The sequence below is a fragment of the Hylobates moloch genome, unplaced genomic scaffold (assembly GCF_009828535.3).
Source record: "Hylobates moloch isolate HMO894 unplaced genomic scaffold, HMol_V3 SCAFFOLD_1, whole genome shotgun sequence".
Taxonomy (NCBI): Eukaryota; Metazoa; Chordata; class Mammalia; order Primates; family Hylobatidae; genus Hylobates; species Hylobates moloch.
Window position 1 is genome coordinate 60469849 of NW_026652276.1, and position 15993 is coordinate 60485841.

General features: G+C 36.9%; 1 protein-coding gene across 6 annotated transcripts in view; it reads right to left on the minus strand.

The window, feature by feature from the left end:
- Positions 1–15423, minus strand: part of ITPRID2 (ITPR interacting domain containing 2) — a 38743-nt gene extending 23320 nt beyond the window's left edge. For 3 of the 6 annotated variants that reach the window (XM_032755231.1, XM_032755234.2, XM_032755228.2), the window contains exons 1-8: positions 14861–15423; positions 14477–14522; positions 11041–11090; positions 10159–10215; positions 8188–8227; positions 7995–8093; positions 6210–6418; positions 4643–5343 (exon numbers count right to left, since the gene is read on the minus strand). In XM_032755231.1, the coding sequence (XP_032611122.1) occupies positions 4643–5343; positions 6210–6418; positions 7995–8093; positions 8188–8227; positions 10159–10215; positions 11041–11090; positions 14477–14522; positions 14861–15071 (1413 nt within the window). In that variant the 5' untranslated portion in view covers positions 15072–15423. Of the gene's footprint in view, positions 1–4642; positions 5344–6209; positions 6419–7994; positions 8094–8187; positions 8228–10158; positions 10216–11040; positions 11091–14476; positions 14523–14613; positions 14730–14860 lie in introns of those variants that run through there. The other 3 variants (XM_032755229.2, XM_032755230.2, XM_058440523.1) reach the window with 2 other exon arrangements.
- Between the last annotated feature and the right edge of the window lie 570 nt (positions 15424–15993).

A 15993-nucleotide genomic window follows, 5' to 3' on the forward strand; every position in this document is an offset into this window, starting at 1 on the left:
CTAAAGTTTAAAAAGAGACTGTATAGCTGTCGTCATTGAATAAACATTGTATATCAAAATGGTTTTCAAAGAAAATCAAAACTAGAGCTTTAGAAATTACAATTCTGTCTAATTTTTAATGACAGCTCAAAAAAATGTCAGAGGAAATCATTCTTTTTCCAAAGTAGTAGCATGGTGCTGTGCATCAGATGATGAGTTCTTGTACAATGCCTGACCATACCAACATATCTGACCTTTACCAAGTTGTATAGTATAGTCATAAGTAACCTGAATTCAAGTCTTATTCATGCCACTTACTGGCTAATGGCCTCTGACAATTATCTGTGATAAATATCCATATTTTTTTTCTTTTTTTAATTTTATTTTTTTGAAACAAGGTCTCGTTCTGTTGCCCAGGCTGGAGTGCAGTGGTGGAATCACGGCACACTGCAGCCTCAACTGCCTGGGCTCAAGTGATTCTCCCACCTCAGCCTTTGGAGAAGTGGGACTGCAGACATGCACCACCATGCACAGCTAATTTTAAAACTATTTGTAGAGACAAGTCATGCTATGTTGCCCAGGCTGGTCTCTAACTTCTGGGCTCAAGTGATCCTCCTGCCTCAGCCTCCACACAGTGCCGGGATTACAGGTGTGAATCACCATGCTCAGCCTTAAAATTAAAATTAACAGCAAAATTAAAATTTCTACCTCACAGGTCCTTGGGGTGATAAAATGTAACTATAAGTCAAAGTACTTTGAAGCAGTAAAGTAGTAGAATGTACAACAGGAGATCCTCCTCTGCCACCCTCCACTGACACCCACTGTGCTCCTTCCCCCTGTGAAGCACTGATATCAAAAGGAATACTATAGCCCTCAGAAAGATGGTGAAGAACCACTGCTATAAAACAATATCAAATGTGGGAGGGGATCCTTCCTCATTTGTAAAGGGAAGAAACTAGAAAATGAATTAAAGCATCTCTTTCCATACTAGTTTATGATTCCATAAATTACTTGCAAATGTTTATCTTAAACAAATACTATCGAGTTTTACACATACACACAAAAATATCATTTATTTTTATGGTCAGGTAAATCTTTTTTTAATAAAAATTAACTAAGGTCTTTTAGGTAAATACCAAATAACAAAACAGTGGTTAATTGGGCTTTAGAGTAGCAGATACCTGTGCATCTCATATGTTAGAGTTCATATTCCAGGGCAGGCTTATCTTCAAAACATATACAGCTAAATTTAAAAGGCCAAAGGAACAATTTAATTATCTGTCAAATATCTGATTGATGTGGGATTATTTTAACTCAGACCAATAAACATAGAAAAATCCTAAAACTTAACAGCTAAAAATGAGTAGTCAAGTATATTAGTTAAATCAATAATTAGTATGAAGACAGGATTAAAAACAGTTACTAACACATCAGTAGCTTAAAAAAGATTATGTGTATATCCAATAATGGTTATATTTAAATAAAAATTCATTTATAGGTCAAGAAGACCACACAATCAACTGCTTACAGAAATGCTGAGATAAAAGTTCTCCTTAAGTTTTTCCTTGACATCTAAAAGATGAACATCTGCTTGAAAAGGATCATTTTGGTTTAACTTGTGAATCATTCACACTACTAATCTATGGCTTCAGAGAGTTACCATGACGTATTCAAAATAAGCCATTCAAGAAGAACACAAGAATTAATGAAGCAAGTCATTTGGAAGAATTAGAAATTCAAGAATAGGGTTTAATAACTTTTTATAAATAGTTATAGGCTGGGTGCGGTGGCTCACACCTGTAATCCCAGCACTTTGGGAGGCCGAGGTGGTCAGATCACAAGGTCAGGAGTTCGAGACCAGCCTGGCCAACATAGCGAAACCCCATCTCTACTAAAAATACAAAAAATTAACTGGGTGTGGTGGTATGTACCTGTAATCCCAGCTACTCAGGAGGCTGAGGCAGGAGAATCACATGAACCCAGGAGGCAGAGGTTGCAGTTAGCCAAGATTGTGCCACTGCAGTCCCGGGTGACAATGCGAGACTCCGTTTCAAAAAAAAAAAAAAAAACATCGTTATAAACATTCATAACTATTTTAAATAGTCTACAAGACACTTTATAAGGCAAGTTGACTTTTAACTGAAAGTCTCTGGCCTTTTCTTTCTCTAACATAAGAAATAGACACTTCCATTGTACCAGGCCAGGATCAGTCTCATCATCTATTTAGCTCTCTTTACATTTAAGTATTTTGTCTCTTTGCTTCTGGTGACTGTGGGATCTTACCTCCTGTCTCAGATGGATTAGGCAGCTTCATGCAGTCAACATATCTGCAACATTTTTCTCCTTCCTAGCTTCCCAAAGCAGCTCATGCTCAGATAATCTTTCTGAGAACTGATTTACTGAGACAGAGGGAGCTCTAACTTATATTTACTCATGGTTTTCACAAGAAGAAAATTCCCAGCAAGAATCAAACCTCATGGAAAGAGGTCCAAAAGAAAAATAGTAACAAACTACACTGAATAGGATCTAAAAGTCAGTTTCAATAAGATTGTTCTCTTCATTTGTCAATATGATTCAAGTGTTTGGGAGAAGAGGAAATTAAAGTTAACACATTATTTCCTTTCTTTATCCATTGTTCTACAAAGCTCTCTTTAATGTTCCCTTAGGGGTGAAAACACAATTCCAGGAGGTTTTTATCCATATTTTAAATATATCTGAAGATACATTATTTTCTTTAAAATTCCCCATATTTACAATGTAGCTGTGGTCGACCATAAATTCATTTTTTTAAAAAAAAATCTCCCATTATTCTTCCACCAATGCATGTAATCTTGTACTTCAAAAAAATGTTCACGTCAATGCCACATTACTTTCTTCATTAACCTTTTTTGCCAGTAGAGGGGGCAAAAAAACCCCAGACTATCATTAAACGTTAACTCGCCACAAAAGTACATCTAGCACTTTATAAGTGTTTTAAAAACCTTTTGTGTATGGCATCTTAAAAAATTTTAAAAACTAACTATAGCTTAGAATTCAGGAATTTTAGAAATTAAAAATAAACTTCCTTGACTTCTTTGAAGAGTGACTTACTTGAAAATATGAGTGTTGTTCATTCGGAGTCACCAATATCAGATTTGCAATTACCTAACATAATTTGTTTAGATCTTTATGCTCTGCTATTGTATTAAACAAGGAAATTAACTGCCATATCTAATTGTCATAGAAGAAGGGCCCTAATGGTAGGCAAAAATTTACACTTTAATTATGAGTGCTGGAACAAGTTTAGACCAAAACAAAGTCAAAAAGGGATCAGAGTGAAATAGAACAAACAGAGGTTTTAATGTAGTCATCACAGTCATCTTCCGCACTCATTATGGTGAGAAATAAATTATACCAGGAGGTAAAAATATAGAAGAAATATAAATATATACAAAGAAATAAAAGAAAAAAGCTCAAAAGAAGACGTAAAATATTCCAAGGTGCTGCTCCTACTCCCTCTTTATTTCACTATTCAGTTGTAATTAAAGTATTAACAGACCACAAAAAAGGCAAAAATCTGTATCAGCAACTGAAATTTTACAATAAATGAAAAATCTTCAATAATGTGAGGGAGGGAGGGAGGGAGAGGGAGGGAGAGAGACACTCACCTAAAAGGACATTTATGAGCTGAATCAATTATTTCATTTTCTAATTCCCTAAAATAATGGTGTGTGATGTTAAAACTACTGTGAACTATTACTAAAACACATCTAATGTAATAAATTACAAAAGACAAATTGCACATTATATAATTTATAGCCACAACTCTTCATCAGCATACATATGCCTCAGTTTCCTCATGTATAAAATGAGACCACAACTATGTGCCTCACAGACTGCAATGAAGTACTTCAAGAGGCAAGAACAGTGCCCAGCACAGGGCAGATGCTTGGTAAACATCAGTTTTCCTGCCCCAAGCTATTCAGCTCCTACTATTCAGAAGCAGTTTTAGCTGAACCTCATTCAAAATAAGTATCTTTTATCAATTAAAAATTTATGTTAACTATCAGGTATATTACTGGACACAAATAACAAGTAACCAAACATTGGTCTTTTGGCCTTGCAGAAACCCTATTCAGTGGCTTTTCAAACCTGCTTATTCGAGGGTCCCTATCCTCCCCATGCAGGTACGTAGTATCTTCATGTTCTTTCTAGTCATATACCAAGAACTATCCCCAAAGCCTTCTTCACATATCCTTACTGCTGAGATATGTTAAGAAAAGCTTGCCCAAAGGCATACAGTCATTCAGTGGCAGACAGAACTCAAATTCCTGTTTGATTTCAAAGCCTGTGTTTCTAACCATTATGCAATATTGCTTTGAATTTAAATATACTTTCTCAGGGCTTTCTTGAGCATCAAAATCTTACCCTTGAGCGAGAAAAGAGGGTTAAGTTCAAATATCAACTAGTGGATAAAGATCTGGAGGAGCTACTGAACTGTCCCATTACCTCAACATCACATAATCCTGAGACCAATTCTTGGTTTGTGAAACATAAACCTGGAAAGTCAAAATTAGGATAAATTTTTCTAGCATAAATCTATTAGCTCTCATTTTATAAGCATTTTTGGTACTTTTTTTCCTAGTTTGCAACTTGAAACCAGTCTCAGTAATTTTTTACCTACCTCTTCCATTTCGAAGGAGTCCTTCTGCTGTGTCATTATATTTCTTATGGATGGTATTGTCAGTGGTGCACAAGGCTCTTTTTCAGGTGTGGATATAAGGACACTTTTCAGCTCACTGCTATTTTCCAGCTCACTGTGGCTGGATATGTTGAAATTACTATCTAATTTGGATTCTACAATACCAGATTCCTCACCCAGTTTACTCTCATGACTTTGAGTTTCTTTACTTTGTTCATTTTCAGTTCCTTGGTTAAAATTACTATTTGCTTCATTAGAAATTCTATCACTATCAGCATTCTCCGTAACAGTTGCTGAACTACCAGAGACTTCTTCTTTAACTGTAGCCAACATAGAAGATGATTCTTTCTTCTTTATAATTTTTTGAGACTTTTGATCGTTTTTATTGCCACTTTCTTCAATCACTGAAACATTTAGAATCTTTCCTTTTTCAGCTGATGGAGAAGGACTACTACTTTCTCCTTTCTCTGTTTTATCAACACATAAATTCAGTTTTGAGAGTGTTTTCATTAAACGATTTGCAGTGTTACTTCGAGTTAAAGGTGGAGGTGAGTCTGTCTCCTTGTTAGAGGTCACTGAGGACATACTTCCAATTCTCTGCAGGGGAGTCCCGGAGACTTGGGAATATAAAGAAGAAAATGCATTGGCCACAGTAGTAAGCACTTCAATTTGACGAAAACGGCCTACCAAAAGAAACAATATTAATTATATGTTTATATTTATATATATACATACACATATATTAAATGCATATTATTGTTTAGAATTCCAAAAACTACACTTAGATCACAAAGATTATAAAACCCTATTTTTTCCTCATCTAACACTTAAACCTTCTCTACATTCACTGGGTGGGAACAAGGAGCAAGATTTTTACTCTAAGCACCAGAATTTGTATTTTTAAAAAATCAGAAATAAGCACAAAGCATAATGGCAACACTGAATAAAACAGAAAGAACTAGCTATTGAATCTACAGTTGTGATTCTATTCTTAAGTCTTGAACTCCATTAAGACTCTTTCAAAATTCTCCTAAGAAAATGCATGTAAGCATATATTTTATACCTAATTTGCAGGGGGAGGGATTTATTAATCTCTTAAAACTGATCCATAAACAATGCAGGATTGGAATCCTATTTTTGGAATCTCTGACTAACAGAAAGAAAATAAGCAAAGATATGAGTGAAACTGATCAAATTAGCCAGACTAGTTCCTGAAATAGATGACTTCATTTAAGATTAACAAGGCTCCTCTCTTACTTCTTTTCTTCTTGAATAAAAGCCATCTGTAGACAACAATAAGGTTCTGCAAATAAGTTATGGTAACACTTGAGTCATGAATTGGGGAGGAGGGGAAAAACAGGCAAATTAACCACTATAAATACAGTAATAAAATAGCTTAATTTTAACATGTAAAAATGGCTTTTGTGTTAATCAATCTCTTTACTTTCCAGTGCTATTCCTGAAAATTATGAAGGCTTTAAAATAAGACCATCTTGCTGTAGATGCTATAATTTAAGAAAATAATACGCCTACCACTTAAAAATCTTACTTGTTAAAGCATAATTTGGGTTTTCTACTTCCATCCGTTGCATCTGAGCACTCAAAAATACTTTAATATCTATCCCTTTGGCAAAGGATGATGAATTAAAAAATCTGGAAGGAATTTTAGAAGCAATATCTGGTTCATCACGTCCAAATCCAAGATTATAAAGAATTTCTTCAGGATCTTCCTCATAAAGTTCCAACAATTCTGAAACACTATAAAAAAAGGGGGCAAAAAAGGAAACATGAAAATATAAAATAAATTGACAGTCCACACCACATTACAAATGAATACGTATTATTGATTTCCTGTGATAAAATCTTTTTTCTCAGCTTCTGCTCTGGAAACCATTATTTATTTTACCATGTTTACACATGTGTACTGAGGAATAAATAGCCCTTATAAAGGGTTCATTGTCTCAAGTTGCTAGAGTTGCAGAAAAGAGCTAACCCCAAAGAACACAGTCAGAGATTCCCTGCGTGATTCCTCACCTTATTTTTTTTGTCATTTTAAGAGATTCCCTGTAAAGCAGCTAAAACAAGTAGACAGATGATGAAGAATAAGGAATAAATAGATTAAAGAAGAAATGAAAAGGAACTGAGGGAACTGAGGGACATTTTGTGAAACTTGAGCTTTTCTGCTATCCTTGTCCTAGGAGTGGCAATTGTCCTAGGAGGAACAATAAAGATAACAAGCTGATTTCAGAGAAGTGAGGGAGGAGCTTACTTTCAACTTCTCTCCAACCACTTCCACTCAGGAAGGAGGACGAGTAAGGTACGGAGAGTGTGGGTTACACAAAGGTAACTACTCTAATCCTATTGGGAATTAAATATTTAGTATCCCTTCTCTCTCATACCAGTGATAATCCAAGCTTTCTAAGACTCACTGAAGAAAACAGGAAAGTTAGAGATGGAACTTCAACAGAGAGACATTTCAATTTGTTTCAGAGAAAATGCTCAGATTCTAATATTATAATTTGGTTAAGTTTAAACTGGATTCCATAGGCACATGCACTGATGTATTTTAATATACTGTGTGTGCGGGCCGGGAAGAGGCAAGGGTATTTTTTTGTTTGGTTTTTTTGAGACAGCATCTCACTCTGTCACCCAGGTTGAAATGGAGTGGCACAATTATAGCTCACTGCAGCCTCAACCTCCTGGGTACCATTTCAGTCTTCCAAGTGACTGTGACTACAGGTGGACCCCACCATACCCAGCTAATTTTTGCATTTTTTGTAAAGACAGGGTTTCGCCATTTCGCCATATTGCTCAGGCTGGTCTTGAATTCCTGAGCTCAAGTAATCCACCCACCTTGATGCTCCAAAGCACTGGGATTACCAGTGTCAGCCACTGTGCCTGGCTATACTATATATTTGAAAGATCTTTGGTTTAATATGTTGAAAAAAGTATGCTTAAATATCAAGCTGTAACTTAGAAAAATTTATTCTGATTTTTGTGTCAGAGTTAACTCAAGTCCTTAACAATGAATTTTGGTTCTCTACAACTACAAGTTACTCCGCTATGCAGTTCCTCTTTCAGGCTGCTGAGAGGGCTCAAAATACTCATTTATGGATTCCAGCAGCAGTATAAGCCTATTTGTTGCTTTTTATTTAATCTCAAAGCAAAACAAAACAAAACAAAAAGCTCCTATCAGTTGTGCTGGTATAGGAAACACTCTTTTTGTGTTCTTTCTGATTTCATGTGATCAAGGTCAAATCCAAGATTGAAAAAATGATAAGAGTAGGTCATCTATAACACAATGTAATTCCAAAACAATTTCAGAATAAGTTACCTTGAAACTGTCCCACTACTTTTCCCAGATCCAGTGGAATTCATACTTCTCCCTTTCTGATGAAACTGTAATCTTCTCTCTTTGGCCAAGATATTATTGCTACAAACAAAATCAGATTATATAAAACTTTATAACTTTATTTTCATTAATGGTCTTCATTTTTTAAAAGAAATAGAACAAAACAGCTACATACCAGTTTTCAATTTGAGCATCACTTTCATGGAGGTGGTTGGCTACAGGTAAAAATAATAAATGTAGAGCATAATTGTTAGTAGGACTATAACTACTATGATACAATTATCAAGAAATCAAATTACCTACAATATTAGAATTAAATGCCTAATATATTAAACACTTATCTTGGTCCATTAAATCTGCATTATTAAAAGTGATATGCAGATAGATAAGAACAGGGCCAGGAGCTTTTGAAGGGTGTTTTTGTGTTTTGGCAGCATAAAACTAACTACTCTCACTTGAGTGTTTAAAATAAAAAAACATATAGGGAACCAGTTAAATTTCTTTAACAGGTTAGAAACAAGTAATGAGGAAGATACGTACCATATATGTGGTACTAATTATTAAATTTAAAAGCTATTAATGAATAATATCTTAAGAGGAAAACATGATTTAACATTAAGTGTGGCAATAGTATGTGTCAATTTCTAATGCGGATTTTTTTTAAGGTTATAACTGATTTTTCACACATATAACTTGAAAACTTCTACTTATTTCAACATAAATTTTCTTTTAAAAATTGCCTTTCAACTTTATGATAGAACTTTAGCTTAAAGTTCTAAACAGATAAGTGTTAATGTTTAAAGTTAAATTTATTCATTTAACCTTTATAGACAAATACAAAGAATAAAATTAATTATAAACACATCTATTTCAGCACACATGAATTGCTTTTCATTTCTGATCTACAAAGTTATGACAATTTTGTGTTTCTTTGTACATCCAACAGAAAGGTGCCCAATTCACAGCGCTCGGTAATTATTTACTTAATGAATGGAAATAGCCTTGAAATAATTTTCAGTAAAACAACGTAATAGATTTACTCTTTCATGAGACTCCTTTTTAGGTTCTGGTTTCCAATAAAATCACTCAATATTATCAAACTACCAAGGCAAATATCAAAAGTGCAAAGTGCATTTTAATAACAGATTGACAACATGTTCAACTGTACTGACTGGGAAGCAGTAAGTTTAAGCTCTTTATAGAGCTTGAAAATATACAAACAGAAATAATAAGAACTAATATATTCGCATATTCCAGAGTTTTAAATGTTAGAAGGTTCTATATAAGTAACTTACCTTACCGATGCATTTAAAACAGGAAAAAATCAAGGACATTAAATTCAATGTATAAATTCACTATTCATCAACTTGTAAGCTTTGAAGATTTTTTAAAAATCCTTGTTTTTTTAAAAAAGTACACATTAATAACTGAGCTATACAGCTATGAATAATCTATTCAATTTGATCAATGAGCTATAAAATAGCTTTTAAAATACCAGTAAAATAATTAAAAATTCTTAATTTTTTGTACAAGAAAGCTTCATTATAAATCTACTGGAAAACATTACATAACTTGTAAAAACTGTTAAATAGCACAACACACTTTTTAAAATCTAATGCTTTCTGGAATAAACACCAGCATGATTTCTAATAAAATTATATTAGCTCTGCTATTTTGTCTTTCCCCTTTAATCTTCTAAAAATCAGGAAAACGGGGAAAAGACAGGAGACACTTAAATGCAAAGAGAAAGACAAGCTGCAGCTGTAAGTATGACATAAGACTATTTTGCGCTAAAAATAAGCTTCAATTTCGTTTTCCCATGTATAAATATTTAAGCGTCCTTCCTTTTTCAGGACAATTCTTCCCTCAGTTATATTACCACGGTTTGTTACAAACTGTTCCTTTAAGCATTTAGTCCAAGAAAGACAGATGGACGCTTCACATGGTTTTTCAGAGTCATCCCTACATGTATCCTACAGACTACGACTAGATTATTAACAAACAAAGGTAATGTGAAATGTGCCTGAGCCATTTTCAAGACCTTTAAATTTAGCTTGAGGATCATAAACCTGAAAGCATTCAGCTTTCTCATTTTTTTTTTAATTTGAAAACTACACAAAAATACAGTTCTTCCAAACAAACATACCTTCAGCTCCCAATGACAAATCATCTTCAAAACTTCCTCCATTTCTCACAAGCACACCTGAAAGACACATTTGAAAACTCATCCTGGTGTTCTGTTCCTCCCCACCCTCATATAAAATCACTGTTTTAGTTAAATTCACCCAGCAAAATATCTTATACAGTAAAATGTTTCAGACTTGAATGTACTCAGACATTATTCTGACTATATAACTTCAAGAAGCAGGTATAAGCTTTTACTTTAACATAAAGAAACCACTTTTCCAGCAACATAAAGTTCTCAGAAGCTAACCTATAGGCTGTTTTAAACTTATATTTTTGAAGATGTTCAATTAGACTACATACCAAGAGTTTCACGGCAAACCAGATCCTGGAGCAAATATTTTTCTTATCCATCTCATATTAAGTCAGGAGCTGGATTTTCCTGACGCTGTAAATGTTTTTTTATATGCCTTGCCACTGCCTGCACATGCTTGTCGTACTTTGAACTTTAGAATTCTGTCTTGAACAGGTGGTAAAATTTTAGGTGTGGCAATTTCAGTAAATGTAAGCAAAGAAATGCTGCACGAAAGTTGACTCAACTTTTGTTCACTCAGTAAGTATTTTCCTTATATTTGCATATCATATATTCATATTTAATTAGTCTTTATAATATCTAACTGGACAATAAAGATGTAAGTTTCACGTTGTGAAAAGGCTAAGCAATTTGCTTAAACTCCCTACTGTTTTACAGTTTATAACAAAGTTTCTCCATTTTGCTTCTGGCTCAGAATAGCATATATTATAAACATGACTATCACTTTCATAAGTCATATATACGCTTTTACCCAGAGGACGAAGTAGAACTGTCATAAAGAACAGATTTAGAAAGGCAATCTTCTCTTACCCTTGAGTGTACTACTGCTTTGTTCATCCAGTGAGGCTCCCAAAGGTGTACTGAAACCATATAAACGTATAAGCCTTAGTCTTGTGGAAGGCTATTTGGAAAGTTGTCATTACACAGCCTTACTTAAAGAGTTATAGCTCAATAAGCTTCTCATCACAGTTAAACTCTCCTCCAAAAACACAAAAGGAATGCAAGTAGATTACATAAGTAATATTCACTAACTAAGCAAATACCTGTCATCAAGTCAGTTCAGCAGGAATGATTTAATCACGTCTGATGTGCCAACAATTAGGGGCAAAAATGGCAATGACAAATGATGTGAATTGGCATTTTTCTTTGCAAAAAAGAGAGAATGACTGACAATAAGCATTAAGAAAATGTCTGTTCTTCTCAACCCCTTCCATCAAAAAAGAAAACAGAATTAGAAGAAAACAAATCTTCAGTCATAGGTAACTTAACCTTAATAAAATTAAAAAGTGAAGAGTAGTTGGAAATGAGGCCCAACAGTTTCCTTAACCCCATCTGTTAATCTAGCAATAGCATTTCAGAGCATCACCTAGTGCCTCCCCCTTGCCCCAACAACTATCTTTTTCTTTATATAAATGTAGAAGCTTGAGATTCGCTTTCTGTTTTTAAGCTAAAAAATACATATATTCTTCATTTAACTTTGAAAATTACTAAAAAGTTGACTTGAGAATCAACATTAAGATTAGCCATTGCTAAAATTTTTTCATTCTTGTAGTTCAAATATAGATGAGAGAAATATCTTTTTTTCAAATACAAAAATAAACACTTTTAATTCTCTGAAACCAAGTTATAGTAAGAAACACATTGTTTTATATTGGAGGGTCTGTTTTGTGATACAAACCTTTCTTCAGTAACAATTTATACCTGTTAAAAATTCAAATGAGACATGGGATCAATCATGAAAATATCAGTTTCAAGGAAATGTTACTGAAATGCCAATTAAAGGTTAAAACTTTCTACAAGTATACTAACAATGGCAGCTCTTTAAAACTTAGTGCTTTTGAAACGTAAAAGAATCACAAGCAATTACCATAAATATATTAATAAAAGCTTTAATCTATTTTTTGCATATATTTTAATAAAATTCTAATGTATGTCTTTAAAAAGTCATCCTTCCCTGATGGCTACTTTCTTGGATATAAACATTGTATTACTCTGTCCACAGATGTCTCTACTGGTCTATGTACTAACAGAAAATGGTAGATAAGCAGAATAACAGGAATCCTCCTTCAAAAACAAATATCTTACTTTTATAGTTGCTCCCTTCCAAATTCTATCAAAATCTCTATCATTTCTTAAATGTTAATTCAAGCAGTTTTTACTTAGTCACCCCACAAATGGTTATCAAAATAAAGACTCCCTTTAAGGAAAGAAAACACGGTATCTTTATTCAGGATATGGACGGCACTAAGAAACAAAGACTATTTGAGAACTTAGTAAGTGGGTAAAATGCTGTCTTCAGGTCATTTGTACATAATAAACAAAATACACAGATGCCCAACTCTGAGAAGGAACTTGAGTTGTTATTTAAAACAAAAATACAGACGCAACATATCCTAAGTCGAATCTGGGATAATATAGCCAAAATTAAAAGACTACTTGTTCTACCTTTCCTGGATACAAATGAATGCCACTCTTGTGTAGAATAGGTGCAACCGTAGGAACGAGAAGGAAATCCATGAGAGAAGGAGCAGCAGACTACAGAATCTGCCCACATAAATCAGTATTGGCAACAAAACTTCTGGAATTGTCAGGGATTGACTGTGCCCTGGTGAATGTCAACATCTGCCTACTGCATTTGTCTCAAAAAAGATGCACTTATTTACTGTCTAATTGATAGGATCTCTTACACAATCTTAAATCCTATATGTCATTAAACTATAGTGTGATTCTTCTCTTGTTCTTAATTTTTAAAATTCTTTTGAATATGCACTTGAATTTAAACAACAAAACATTATAAATGTATTTGTAATGCTAAGCCTATTTTAAGAAACCTAAAGTAAGCCAATACTGTACTTAGGACTGTATTTAAATAAAGAGTCACATTGGAGGCTTTAAAAGACTTAAGTAAAAGTAACAAAACAACTTCTCAGACACATTTCTAAGAGGAAACCTGAAAGATACTAGTTTCATCAGATCTCACTCAAAAGGTCCTGAACATGTATATTCAAAATTTCAAGCTTTTAAATTATAGACTATTTTAGTATTTAACAATTAAATGAACCAGTAGCACATTAATACAATTTCTTGATCCATACTTTGAGTGAAGTATCTAATATCTAAGGCTTATCTGAAAACCGGGAGATTGATTTACAGCTAGATTGTAAATCTGGGGTCCAAGGACTTCAAGCAGTATATTTGCCTCTGTGCATCTTTAAAGAGAAGTTATTCCATATATGTCATCATATTTCAGAAGGGTCTATGACACTTCCAATAAAGGGTACGAGTTCTGTAATAAAGAGTGTTCAATAAGGTTCCAGTCGATTCATCAAAATAGGGCATTAATATCATGGTAGCCAATATTTTGTCTGTCTTTAGAGAAGGCAAACTGGCATATGAATCACTTTCCACAACAAAACAAAACAAACTACCCTAACTCTAATATTTGAACAAAATATTAAGAAAGCCTAAATTGAGAAGGCAAAAATATGCTCGAAAGCAAACACCAACAAAAGTTTAAAGGCTACATTCTTGATTTTACAACTAGCAAATAAAGTGGAAAAAATAAGAAACAAGTACATTGTGCTGTAGTCAGATTTACTTGCAACATGATTCATCTCCTCTGTATTTTATCAAACATTTTTGTACCAGTTGCCAAAGCATGTAATTAAACAGATTTATGCAGTCTGAATGCTTTTAAAAGTTCTATTCCCTGAGAATTCCAGTGCCATCTGACAATTCCATGTTCAAGAAGTAAACTATAAGTACAAAGTTAGCTAGTTTCAATAGCTCCCCAAACAGAAATAAAATTAAAGCCCATTTAGTGTAGTTAGGTAAATTAAACTCGTCTAAAACACATTTGAAAGGAAAATGATTCCGTGCCAGTTGTACAGATGCCAAAACTAAAGCAAAATAAAATATCCTGTGAGATGTGAGAATTCTTTCAATAAAAACAGAACAAACATAATATGGCATGAGTATCTGTTTTGGATTTCTGATCTCTGATGCTAACAAGATGCGTGAGCAGCTCAAGTCCTAACTGTAAAGTCAACACGGTCACCAAATAATCAGCGGTCACAGCACTTCCATTTCTAATCGCTTAGAGGAGGAAGCTATCCGCCGGCTCACTTTCCGGTTTGTAGCTTACAACGGTCGCGGGACCCACAGGGACGCGGCCCGAGTGGCTCTGCTCCGGCGTCCCGTCCGCACGGATCTCCCCCGGGACGCGGGCGGGCCAGGGAGCACTCACCGGCAGTCCTTGAGCCATATCGCGATCTTCTCGTTGGGCACGTTTCCTGGGGGGTAGAGGGAGGGGACAGCACGTTACCACCCAGGAGCACTACGACGGCGGGGTCACCCTGGACCCTCCCAAGTAGGAAAATCTACCACGGCAAATGCAGCCTAAGCGACACGTCTCAGCGTCCCTTGGCAGGGAAATCCGATGGCACCCAGTTGTCTGTGTTGACGCTGGGTGCGCCTCGTCCAGCGCGCGCGTTTGAAGGTCGGAAGTGTCCCCTCTCCCCTGGGCCTACCGTGCCCGAGGCTCTCCCAGAACTCGCGGCAGGCGCCCACGGCGCACGAGACTTTCCCCAGCCCGCCAGCCTCCCCACGGAGCCCGGCCGGGCGCACCGACCTCTTCCCCCCGCTGCTGGCAGCTGCGCGCCGGGGAGATCCTCCTCCTCGTCCTCCTCCTCGTCCTGCGTCGTCGCTTCTGTGGACAGATCCTCCGTCTCCGACGCTTGCCAGGAGCTGCGGCACTTGGCCCAGGCCTTCCTCCTGCGACTCGCCACTTGCCACTCCAGTTCCTCCTCCGCCTCCGCCGACGACGACAGGGGCCGGTCCATGGCCGCACGGGGGGCTCCGCTACCCCAGCCGGACCCTGCGCGAGACACGGAGGCGGCGGGGACCCCCGCCCTTGCTGTCAGCGCCCGGCCGGGCAGGGGGCCCCGGGGAGCTGAAGCTGGCGCGGGAAGAGGAGGAGGAGGAGGAGGAGGAGGGGACAGGGAGGGAAGGAGGGAGGGAAGGAAGGGGAGGGAAGGGGCGGAGGGCCGGCGCTTCACATGAAGGCGGCCGGGCGCGGCGCGGGAGCGCTAGTGGCCCGAGGGAGCGCGGCTGGGAGCCGAGCGCCCGCCCGCCTGGCCCCGGCTCCCCACCCCCCGCCTGACGCGCTCCGGGCAGGCCGGCCGCTGCGCGACTGCGCGCCTTCCCTCGGCGGCGGCCCACGCCCCCTTCCGGCCGGGGGCGCGCGGGGCGCGGTAGGGCGGGGCGCGCCCGGCACGGCGCGGAGCAGGCCAGCCCCCCACTGCTGCCCGCGGAATGGGCGAGATTAGTTTGTTAATAATCTTTCCTCCTCTCCTCCTCCTCCTCCCTCACCCAAAAATAGAACGAAAGCGGGGAGGCCAAGTCTCACAAAATGCCCCCCGCGAGAAAACAAGTGTCTGCTTGGGCACACTGAAACGTACACTTGAAAGAGTCGCCTGAATGTAGACTCTTTAGTGTCCAAGAAATTGGGGTAAGGACGGAAAGAGGTGCTTGATTGGTGTTGCCAAAATGTCAAAACTGCAAAAGACTAAGCTTCCTGGAGTGCTACTTTCATACTTAAAGTTATTTATCGTGTTTATGTTATGAATGAAAATGAATTGTGAAAGGATATTTAATCTGGAAATTTCACATTGAAGATGGACTTCGGTGAGGGAGAATAGAGGAAACAATAATTGGGACAATGTAGGGATAGTTGCTTGGATTTTGGTGAGACAGCATGCTACA